Genomic DNA, 12,750 nt, shown 5'->3' on the forward strand with positions numbered 1-12,750 from the left:
AAGTGATATAAAATCTCCATCAATCAAAAGACTATAACTGCTGTTCATACTACAAATAAATAGAGAAAACTAACGGTATCAGAACGCCGATAGTGAAACAAAACATTATGTTTTCATGTGTTCACCTTTAAAAAAGGACTATTTTACGAATAGTTTTGAATCCGTCAATCGATCGAGATGATTCTAATTTATGTTTGTTCTAAATAATAAAATTTCGACACTTCTTCTGAGACAGAAGCTACAAAAGCGTTTAGATGTTTGGGTACAATGTTCTTCAAATTTTTTTTTTTTTTTTTTTGTAGTATTGATGAAAAATTTCTGACGTGAATAATGTAATCGAATGTAGCCACGATCAACCATGAAGTTCTATGGAAATTCGGGGAAGCTTCTGTTTTGTAGTATCTTTGTATTGTTTCCGTGTGTTTGTAATTATTGAAAGTTGTTGATTGGTGCTTAGTTTGAGTGTAGCGTCTGACGTATGTGAAGTGTTGTTGGAGGAGAAATCGAACGCAGTTCTGGAGAAATAAGTGCGTCGGAGTAAATTTTGCGGCAAAGGCGTAATAAATATGTGATCTACAGAAGTTTGAAATTAAATGTAGTCACGTCAATGTTGAACGATGTCAGAGTCGTACGGTAATTATTACATTAATTATACTGTAACAAACAAATGTCATTACTTCGTGTAATTAGGCGATGTTTTTCATTTGTCATGACTCTGCATGGTTGGGTAAGGGAAACAGATAGCGTTGTTTCTACGTTTACTGACAACACTTTATCTTTTTCCTTTTTGTGTGAATGTTAATACGAAAAATGAAAATTACTTTTTTTGTTAGATTGAGCACGCAATACTTATGGATTTTTTTAAAAAAATATGTTATAAACGAACGTTGACGGTGTTTACGTTTCAGCCTTAGAGTTGAGTAGCATCGGGCTTTGAGTGTGAGATAATGCACAAATTTCGCGATTTATTTGTGTTGACCATTATTGTATTTGTTTGATGAATGTTTATATTGTCTGAGGGGAAAACATTCGTCACGTAAAGTAAGACTGAGAGCTGTATAACAGTGCTAATGTTTTACACTTGCATATGTTGTGCCTGTTACTAAGTTCTGGAAAAAAATTTACTACCAATATGCTTTCAAAACGAAAGAGACATTTTCACCTGTAGGTGATCCAGTATTTCAGTGTTGCATATTCCATTAATATACCACTAAGCCCTGGTTACTTATTAAAATTGATTTTTATTTCAGATTTCCTGTTTAAATTTTTAGTTATTGGCAGTGCTGGTTCAGGAAAATCGTGTTTATTGCACCAGTTCATAGAATGTAAATGTAAGTATTCATAAATAACTATACTAATGTGTGTGTTTGTTTTGGAGAAAATTTTACTATTGGGTATCTTTTTTTTTTTTTTTTTTTTAAAATCATGTTTGTAGAAACCCTACTAGTCCACATACAACTAAAATATAAGTAGCTCTATTTCTAAAGCACATTATTTTGTGTATATAATGGATGAAGTGACAAGTACAGACAATAAATATTCATTTCTGCGGTATAAAATTACCATGTTGTGCTACTGATGGATATTTTTCTTGTAAGTACATTGTCAGGATGCCTCTTACATTCTCCCAGGCCAACCATTTGGCTCGAATGAGTGTGTGTACCCTGCCTCTCCCCTATAAATGTTGATTGTGATGACAGACTGATCTGTTGTGTAGCTGGAGGTCTGGGTTAGAGTGAAACGTGGCAATTTGATTGAGAGCTAATAAAGTGAACTAATGTGAATATGAAATATGGGTTGTGGTAATAGATTGAACTGCACCATGGTCAGAGGTGTATGTTTGTTCCCTAGAAAACAAATTTTCATCACAAGTATGTAACACTACAATTCATAAAATTGGTGTTACATGGTAGGCAAATCTTCAGGTACTGTTTTGGTGCATATTATGGGTGAGGGGAGGGGGACCTCACTATATAACTCTTACGCTCAATTTCTGTTCAATGTAGGATGTTTCATACAGTGAACACACAAATGCTGCCATCAAAGTGACTGATATCTAGATATTATTTAGGATTAACAAATGCTTGCAGGTTTGTTAGAGAGTTGTCAGGCCTTCTAGTGTCTTGTCGTAAATGGGTCTAATACACTGGTATAGAAATATTTCATTATCTTAACAATTTGTTGATATTAATATGTCCTTTATAAATATCAATTTATATATCAGAAAGTATAGCTTGAATATTATCATTGTAATGTTCAAAGGTTTTCAATTAAAAAGTTTTTTTCAGTGTGGTCATTGAAAACTTTTTTGAATAAATTGCCTTGTTTCCTGTAACATGTAATATCATACGTCTGCTTTAAGTCATGGTCAAAAGGCAGACCACTCATCAGAATCCAATATGCACAAAATATCCTCCGCAGCACGGATTTTAGTTATTCTCATGACACCATATTTGTTGGCTTTGCCAACTACTAATGAAAATGTCCCTTTTCAGTGTAACCTACAACTCAAATTGCACTACAGATCACACTGTCACAGCAAACTGCAGTGCACAGAAATGATATAGAAGCAAAATAAAAATGTTTAGTGGTATCTTCTGTCTGTTTGTGCATGTCACCACTTGCCACATTAACAAGGCAGTGCTTGGTATCAGTAGGTTCAACCCACATGTTTTTACGTTGCATAACAAAACTGCCTTTTAAAGTGGTACGTAACCCATTAATGCTGTCTCTCTTTTTCTGGTATCAAGTAACTTCAAAGAGCCAGTCATCGCCACTTGGCATTCTCCGTCCCCTCTGTGCCACCCTCCTCCGTGTTTTCATGTGCATAAAATAACTTTTTTAAAGTATCTGCAAAAGCAACCAAATGAAAACAGTGGGGCATAGGATATATATCTGGGAGAAATGAAACTCGGATGCCAATCTAATTTTAATGTGGATTTTTGTTGTCACCAAAATAAACAAATTCCACGACAGTTCTTAATGCAGGACAGTATTCAATTCAGATGCTCATCTTTATTATTGAAAACAATTCCACTGGTCAGTATTCGCCTCACCACCTTAAAAACATGCTGGTCACTTTGGACCAGTATAGATGGTGCAGTACTGGTACCAGGCAATTATTTAATCCACCACCCCATACGTAAGTCATGGCAGCGAAATGGTTTGTATGTGCCAGTCTGTAGTATGCAATCATTTCAGTAAGGTGGAGACATGATAGATCAGTAAAGAGGACTATCAAGTTTTCCCTGTAGGTCTCAACATTGGTTCTGAAAAAAACAGTTGTGTGAAACTCATCTCGCTCTGTTCGTCCACGAGACCCAGGAAGCAGTAGGTACCAGTGTGGTGTCACCGCCAGACACCACACTTGCTAGGTGGTAGTTTTAAATCAGCCGCGGTCCATTAGTACATGTCGGACCCACGTGTCGCCACTGTGTGATCGCAGACCAAGCGCCACCACAAGGCAGGTCTCGAGATACGGACTAGCACTCGCCCCAGTTGTACGGCCGACGTAGCTAGTGACTACACTGAAGAAGCCTCGCTCCTTTGCTGAGCAGATAGTTAGAATAGCCTTCAGCTAAGTCAATGGCTACGACCTAGCAAGGCGCCATTAGTAACATTGCATGTATCTAAAGAGTCTCACTTGTATCGCCACAATCTCCAGATGTACCAAAAGGATGGATTAAAGTTAAGTTTTCCAGGAGCTACGTACTTTTCTTTATAGCATTCATTACGTATCCTGTTTCAGACCTCACGCCATTCTGCTTTAGCATAGCGCGTGCCTTTCGGCTTCCTCTCATTGTGTCTAGGCTGTCTTGTCTAGACACAACAACCAGCACCCAGGTGGATGCTTGACTTCTGTAAGGCACTGGACACAGTCCCGCACTGGCTAATGAACAAAATACAAGTGTACTGAATACCAGACCAAATGTATGATTGGACTGAAGAGTTTCTAGCGAACAGAACCCAGCATGCCATTCTCCAGGGAGAGGTGACTTCAGTCGTATCTGAGGGGGGGGGGGGGGTTTATAGGTCCATAATTTCCACAATAAAATATATATGAGATAACATCAGAAGTTCCAGGAGGCTCTTCGCAAACGATGCTGTTATGTACAGAACGATCATAATGCTAGAAAATTGTAATAAAATTCAGGAAGACCTGCAGAGGAATGTAAGTTATTGCATATACGTAGATAGAAAGACCTATTACCGTATGATAATGCAATTGCAGATAAATTGCTGGAAGCAATTATATCTATAAAATGCCCAGGAGTATGCATATGGAGCGATTTAAAGTGGAACAACCACTTAAAAATTATTGCAGGAAAGGCAGATGCCAGACTGAAACTCATTGGAAGAATCTTCATGAAAATGTAGTCTACCACCAAAGAAGGTAGTTTACAAAACCATCATTTAACCAGTATTTGAATAATACTCATTAGTATTAGGATCCGTACCAGATAGGATTGATAGAGGAAATACAAAAGATCTGAAGAAGTACAGTGTGTCTCGTGACAGATTAAGTTAGTGAGCATGAAAGTACCATGAAGATGATCAACCAACTCCAGTGGCAGATGTTTAGAGAGAGTCAATGCGTGGTTTGCTGCTACAGTTCTGAGAGCATACATTCTTAGAAGAGCCATCAAATATAATGCTTCCTCCTATGTATATCTCACAAAAAGACCATGAAAATAAGAGATTGGAGCCCAGACGAAGTCTTACCAGCAATCGTTCTTCCAGCTAACCATTCTCGAATGGAACAAGAATGGGGGGAGGGGGGATGACAGTGGTATACAATAATAATAATAATAATTTTTATTCTCGTTAAGCTTACAGAAGCAATAGACAACGTCAAATTAGAAAATATAAACAAAATTACTTGCAGGAGTTATAAGTACAATATTACAGCAGTTTTATAAATAGTCAATAGACAGGAGATACAATATATAAAGTGAGGTAGTACAACCAAATCAATCAGAATGTACCAGTACAAAAAACAGGAAAAAGTCAGAATACAGAATACCAAGACAGGAAAACATATTATATACAAAGAAATATTACATCAGATTATAATAACTGCCCTTTGCAACTGTGCAGAGAAAAACAGATTAATGCTTATTGCTAGCTACTAACAAATGGGTAACTAGAACTGCTAATGAAATAATTAATATAGTATATCGGGAGCAGCCAAACTTTATAATATTATTTGTTTTTGACTGCAATCAAGAAATTCATCAAGGGAATAAAAAGGATGCTCGACCAGCCACTCATACAGTTTTGGCTTTATCTTTTCAATTGGACAATCGAATTTGCAAAGAGAAAATTTATTGCAACATTTGGAACCTATTACATGATAGCTTTTTAAAGACTTAGTTAAACGTTGAAAAGGTACATCGATGTGTTTCCTGTTTCTCGTATTATACAAATGTATATTTTCTTTTAATTGCTGGTTTGGTAAATTGTTCATGGTATGTGAAACATACATATATATGAGAGAGAGAGAGAGAGAGAGATATGTTAACAACAGTCATAACTTTAAGTTTCACAAACAATGGCTTGCAGGAATCTAGTCTACCAGAATAAGTGATAATTCTTACAACTTTTTTTGCAGTAGAAGAATATCATGTACATGGCTACAGTTTCCCCATAATAGTAAACCATAAGAAATAATGCTCTGAAAGAAGGCAAAATATGCTGATCTGATACACAACCTTTTAACCTTCTCAACAAATAGATTACTCTAGAAAGCCTAGCAGATATATAGTTTATATGGTAATTCCAATTAAGTTTACTACATACCAAGAAATTTAACATTATTTGAAACATTCAGAAATAAGGTATCTCTTGAGCTGAAAAACATGAACTGTGTTTTATTTTCATTTAATAAAAAACCGTTTCCTCTGAACCATTTTGATGCTTCACTGATGGTATTTTCTGTTACATTTTTCAACAATTCCATGTCAGGGTCATTGTTGATAAAGGTTGTATCGTCAGCATATAAGATTGAATGGGAACTTACATTAAATGGTAAATCATTAATCGTAATCAGAAAAAGCAGTGGGCCAAGCACCGAGCCCTGGGGCACACCACACAGGACATCGGCTACATTGGATCTATCTTCATTAATACAAACAATCTGTTTACGGTGCTCCAAAAAAGACCTAAGAATACACAATCCACGGTTTTGAATACCTAAAATCTTTAATTTATGCAGAAGTAACTTTTGGTTCACGCAATCAAATGCTTTACTCAGATCACAAAGGTGACCAGAGCAAACTCCTTATCTTCGAATACCTGGAGAACCTTTTTAACGAGCGAATCAATAGCGTGAGTGGTTGATCTATTTTTCCTAAAACCAAATTGCTCATTGGAAGTAACAGAATTATTATCTAGAAAGTTACACATTTGGTTGTACATAACAGTTTATAATACTTTAGAAAAAACAGGAGTGAGGGATATGGGGTGGTAACCAGATGGACATTTTCCATCTCCTTTCTTATACACAGGAACAACTCTACATAACTTCAGTACATTGGGGAAAATTCCCTGTCTCAGCCACTTATTTATAACACAACTTAGAGGGCCGACAATGCATTCAATAACATTTTACAATATCTTACAGGATATGCCGTATATATCAGCACTGCTCGAAGACTTAAACTTATTTGCAATATTTAAAACCTCCTGCTGCGTCACTTCAGAGAACACAAAATTATGTCTGTCATGCCTAAACCCTAAATTACAATTTTCCATCATTTGAGCAGCAGTTTCTGCGGGTTTAATGATTTTTTCTGAATATCCCTAACTGACTGTATACAGAAATTGTTAAAATCATTTGCTGAGACAGCTACCTCTTTTGGTTTGTTATTTTTGGCGACTGAGTTTATTATATTCCAAGCTTTTTTACATTTATTTTCTGATGCCTCGATACTTATAGTGTTATGTTGTTTTTTTGCTTCAATAATAGCTGCCCTATATTTTTTCTTAGCTTCTGTAAAGAAAAATTTGGATTGATGAGTATTAATCTTTTTATTTGGATCAAAAAACAATGTAACTTTATTATTCTTTAAATTGGCTAATTCGGGAGTAAACCACTCTATACTTCTCTTTTTGGTTTTAGATTCACTGGCGGTCACTTTAATTTTACATTTTATTTGCAGAATAATCATTTCAAACAAAGTATTGAATATTGAAAAAAAATTCTCAAAAACACAGTTAGCTGACAAATGTTCTGTTTTAGCAAACATATCAAACCAATTGAAGGAACTAATCTGGGATCTAAAATTAAACAATTTTGTGTCATCTACAGGTCTTGTTACAAAAATACAAAGTGCCCCGGCCACACACTGCAAGGTGGGTTACAGACTATAGATGTAGACATGACCGTGACATGCCTTGAATGAAGTTGTCTTATTTGTTGGTTATTAGCCATTCATTCATTCACACATTGTGCTCTGTAATAATGGGATGTGAATGAGTCATGTTGTACATTGACAGAAGCAACCATGGCTGGCTACTTTTGTAAAGCATACTGACAACAAATTTTACGTAATGTACTCAGACTTATGATGCTAAGTTCATCCTAAATTCGTTCTTGTTATTAACCACAAACAACTTATGAAATACGTGTGTTGGCATGTAAATGTAAGAATCCTTAGGTCCCTCAAGAGGCTTCTATCAATTTAGCCTTCCCAACTTGTCTACAAGGAATGGCATGTCACTCACAGCCATTAAACACTGAATGCGAACAGTGGTTATAAAAAATCCTAACTGATGAGGACCAGAGACAAGTTTCGTGCCTTATCAATGACAAGTGGTTGCAAACCCAACAGTAATTACTTCTGCCAGTGAATGCAGGTCCATCTCTACTACTTTCTGATGGAATATGGCAAAGGGAACTGCATGCAATGCCCATTGGGTGCCTTGCAAAAGGCCATTGCTCACAGAAGCCTATAAAGCTGAACATAAATGAATGTAACATATTGCACAAACATAGGAAAATAAATTCACTACTGTACAGCTACATTATTGATGGTAAACAGCTGGAGACAGTGTCTGCCGTAAATTATCCACGCGGGACTATCCGAAGCGACCTTAAGTGTAATGAGCATATAGTTTTGTGAATTTCTGCGAATTTGTTTTATTCATCTCATAACTTAAATTTGCAGTCCATCTAGTTTGCACAGAGGAGACATGTGAAACATTTATGTTACAGTTACAATGATTTTTACATTAATAAATAATAGCACTACAATAAATAATAACGCTGTAAGGATATTACTTGGAGTATGTAACACATTGTATCCAGCTCAAATTTTTAGTTTGTCTTGCATGTATTCATCCACTGAGTAATAACACTTCAGTGTCAGTACCTCATATAGCTTTCTTTTAAGTGAACCTAAATTCATCTGCATCAACTCGTTCCCTTTTAATTTCTTACATATTTTCATTTCCATGTATTGAGGTCCCTGGGCATATAGTCTGAGACGGTGGGTGGGGAGCTTCAAATTTTCTTTGTTTCTGGTATCATGTGAATGGACAAAATGGTTTCCCTCAAATACTTCATATCTGGAGTACAAAAATATAATAATCTCATATATGTATAAGGATGACAGAGTTAATATTTTAAGTTTTCTAAATAATGGTCATCATGTTTCTTTGTGATTTGTTGCGGTGCATATATTTTGAATGATTTTTTTTCTGTATTTTTAGTATCCGCACTATGTTTGTTGAGTTACCCCAAAAAACAATACCATACCTAATAATGGATTCGAAGTAGCTTGTATATGCTACTTTTAATGTGTCCATGTCAGTTGCAGTTGATAATATTTGCATTGCAAATGCAAAGCTGCTCAGTTTGTTTGCTAGGTATTCAGTGTGTACCTACCTGCCAGCTCAAATTTTTATCTACATTTAAACCTAAGAATTTGGCTGAGTCAACTTCTTCTATATCTTGGTTGTTGTGTACAGTCGTAATCTGCTCGCATTTTGACTGCTTGATTTTGAAATGCATCATGTGAGTCTTAGATGTGTTTAGTTCAACCTATTTAGCTGAAACCAAGTTTCTAAGGTACTGATCACAGATTTGGGAATTTTTTCCAAATCCTGATCTTCACCTATGATAGAAACAGTGGAAAAAGCAGACACCAGACTCGGATTCATTGGAAGAATCTTAAGGAAATGTAACTCAGCCATGAAAGAAGTGGCTTACAAGGCACTCGTTCGCCCAATTTTTAGTATTGTTCATCTATCTGGGATCCCTATCGGGTACGACTGAAAGAGGAGATAGAGAAGATCCAACGAAGAGTAGCACGTTTCGTCATGGGATCATTTAGCTGATGAGAAAGCATTACAGAGATGCTAAACAAACTCCACTGGCAGACATTACAAGAGAGGCATTGTGCATCACGGTGAGAGTTACTGTTGAAACTTTGGGACCGTACTTTTCAAGACGAGTCAGACAGCACATTACTTCCTCCCATATATGTCTCGTGTATTGGTCACGAGGAGAAAATTCGAGAAACTAGAGCCAATACAGAGGCTTACTGAAAATCATTCTTCCCACGCACTATTCACGAGTGGAACAGGGTTGAGTGGATCAGATAGTGGTACCGAAAGTACCCTCTGCCACACACCATTAGGTGGCTTGCGGAGTATGATGTAGATTTAGATGTCATAATTGGGCCAGACAGCACAGAAATTGGGAAGTTGCTGACTGGAGGAATATAATGGGATCCTACCAGTCACAATTTTGTGCCTTGTAAAATGTTGGAAGATTTTGATTGCACTGCAGTGACAGCCCAATGATACAGTTAACCTGCAGTGCATTAATTGTGTTATGGTTTTCCTCAAATGACGACTAGGTTGGTCACAGTGTTGTGCTTTCTATAACATCTTCACGATTAGTATGCTGCAGATATTTCTGTCTTCCAAGATAACTACTGGGTCCACAGGGCTGCACAAATAGCTTCCTGGTTTGACAAACATTCAGGTTCTGTGTTGTACCTCGACTGGCCCACTAAATCTTCCATTCCTAATACTGTAGAAAATGTTTGGTGCTATTTGGAACAAGTGAAAGATAGAAACCAACATCCGTGCAATGAGGTACCTCTGTGGGATGTAATCATCAATGACTGGATTCAGTTAGATATTCCATACTCAAGTAAACTTGAGGACTCTGTTCTTCGCCAAATTAAGACTAGAAGTGATGCTACATGGCATTAGTATGATTTCTCTTGTGGGGTGACCACTTTTTGGTCTAGTTTGCTAATTTCATTAATGTCCAGCAGCGGGCTATTAAACTTTCAGAAAATTTTACGTACAGTAAATGTGTGCAATTTAGCCCATATCTCCCACAAGTGCTGCAGACACATACTGTACTGGAAAGTGAGAAGTATGTTAAGATCAGTAAGAAAGTTCTGCACTTCCAATATATTATTATTATTATTATTCAAAATAATTCATTACTCTCAGTACTACTCATTAAATCTCTCACTTTTTGTTTGTTTCTTTCTTTTCCTTGTTTATAACTGCATGCAGATAGGCACATGCATCACCACGAGACACTTCATGTGTCTGAAATTAGGTGCTTTCAGCTGATGACTCGTCACTCGTGATATTTGGTTCGGAGAGGAGGGGAAGGGGGGAGCAGAGCATCAGGGAGAGTAGTCAAGAACTGTGAAGCTTATTGTTCCTAAATAAGTCGATACAAATGTTTGACAGAGGCTATGAGAGAACTGTGTGTTGGAGTTGAATCTTCAGAAAATGTTAAGTGTCTCAGCATCTTGAAGCAGGAATTTCTTTACATGCCAGTCTATCCAAACCGGATTTGGTAGCCTGTAATAGTCAGTGACATTTATTAATAATATTTTAACAAATTACGTATTTGAAGATGTTTATAAATTTTGCATAGATTTAGGCATGTGGGACCACTCTGCATTATTCATTGAACTACCAAAAATTAGCAAAGAAATTTCATGTAACAAAAGCCATATGAAAAAGAACTTTGCTGAAAAAAATTCAGCTATATTTATTAATAAGTTAAGAGAGGATGAATTGCCTTACAACAGCTGTGTTTCAAGTAGTAATACCTTTGCAAATTTTTAAGTAGCTGTCTTGAAATCTTTAATGATACTTACTTCTCCACTTACAACCACATGCAACAAAATGACTAATAAACTTAAATGGATAATTTAGGGTTTAACAATTTCTGTTACCAGGAAGAGGGAATTCCACAATGAACTAAAATATAATAAAAACAGACATTTTACTGAGTATGTTTGACATTTTAATCCCATATTTAAAAAAAGTTATGAAGGTAGCCAAACAAATGGCAAACAGTGACTTCATTGTATAATATAAAAATAAGACAAAAGCAGTGTGGTCTGTTGTCAGATCTTAGTTAGGTGTAATGAAATATCAAGTATTAAAGCAGATGGTAGCCTTATTGTAAACCCAGCTCAAATATCAGAGTGTGAATTCTTCATAAAGGTGGCAAGTCAGAGGCCGATACATCAGAGTAAAGTAAATCCCTTTCTACTCCACCAAGAAGCTAAATATCTCACGGATTTTTAAAAAAGTCACAATAAAGGATGTGAAAAATGTTATATTATCATTAAAAAATAAAAACTCTTCTGGGTGGGATGGCGTACCCACTAAAGGGATTAAAACAGTGTGTAACATACTAGCACCTCTCCAAACTAAAATAATCAATATTTTGAGCGGGGATGCTTTCCTGATGTGACGAAGTATGCCAAAGACAGACCTCTGTTCAAGAAAGGGTTGCGGGAAGGCATGAGAAACTGTTACCCTATTTGTACTCTTCCAGTCCTGTCGAACATGTTAAAGTAGTTGCAAACCAGATCAAAAATTGTATTGTAAAGAATATAATTATAAGTAACTAACTTGGATTTCAACCAGGAAAAAACACTATGGATGCAGTGAATAACTTTTCATAAAAGTTATGCAAATGATTGGAGCGGGGGAGTAAAGTTCCTGGTATCTTATGTGGTCTTACAAAAGTGTTTGACTCTGTGAACCATGCCATGCCTATATACAAATTAGATAAATATGGGATTAAGGGCAACTTGCACAACAGAAAACATAGGGTAGCTATCACTTCAAGTGCAGTGAATTACTATTGTAAATTATGTACAGTATCACAAGATATGCCTCAATGCCCCATTTTGGGCAATCCTGTTCCTATTCTGTGTAAACATTTTACCCAAATATGTAAATACCCCATCAGTTCTGTTTGAAGATAATATTTCTGTTTTAATTGAAGATGACGGTGCAGAAAAAGTTCCGAGCTGCATTGTAACCACCCTGGATACACTAGGAAACTGGTTCCAGTTAAATGGGTTGAAACTGAACATTGCAAAAACCCATTTGGTACATTTCAAAACCAAATATTTGAAATGGGTCAAACTTAAAATGCGACATAACAATCAACTTGTGGAAGTAGTTGACACGATCAGATTTCTTAGACTAAATGTGGACAAGAACTTAAGCTGGAATACACATATTGACTTCCTGTCAAATAACTGAAGCAGTTTTGCATTTGCGATGCAAATACTAGTGAATTCCTTTGACTTAAGTACACAAAAAATAGCATATCATAGTTATTTTGAATCTGTCATTAGATATGGTATAATTTTCTAGAGAAGTTCAAATAGTGTATCTCAAGTACTGAAAGTGCAAAAGACAATTATCAGATACATGTGTACTGCACAACAAATAGTATCTTGTCAC

At 36.2% G+C, this 12,750-nt stretch overlaps 1 protein-coding gene across 1 annotated transcript in view; it reads left to right on the top strand.

Annotated features, from left to right (window-relative positions):
- Positions 1-397: 397 nt before the first annotated feature.
- Positions 398-12,750, top strand: part of LOC124554968 (ras-related protein Rab-4B) — a 104,611-nt gene continuing 92,258 nt past the window's right edge. Inside the window, exons 1-2 of the mRNA XM_047128700.1 lie at positions 398-633; positions 1,251-1,331. Of these exons, the coding sequence (XP_046984656.1) occupies positions 618-633; positions 1,251-1,331 (97 nt within the window). The 5' untranslated portion in view covers positions 398-617. The remainder of the gene's footprint in view (positions 634-1,250; positions 1,332-12,750) is intronic.

Source organism: Schistocerca americana, chromosome X (assembly GCF_021461395.2).
Source record: "Schistocerca americana isolate TAMUIC-IGC-003095 chromosome X, iqSchAmer2.1, whole genome shotgun sequence".
Lineage (NCBI taxonomy): Eukaryota > Metazoa > Arthropoda > Insecta > Orthoptera > Acrididae > Schistocerca > Schistocerca americana.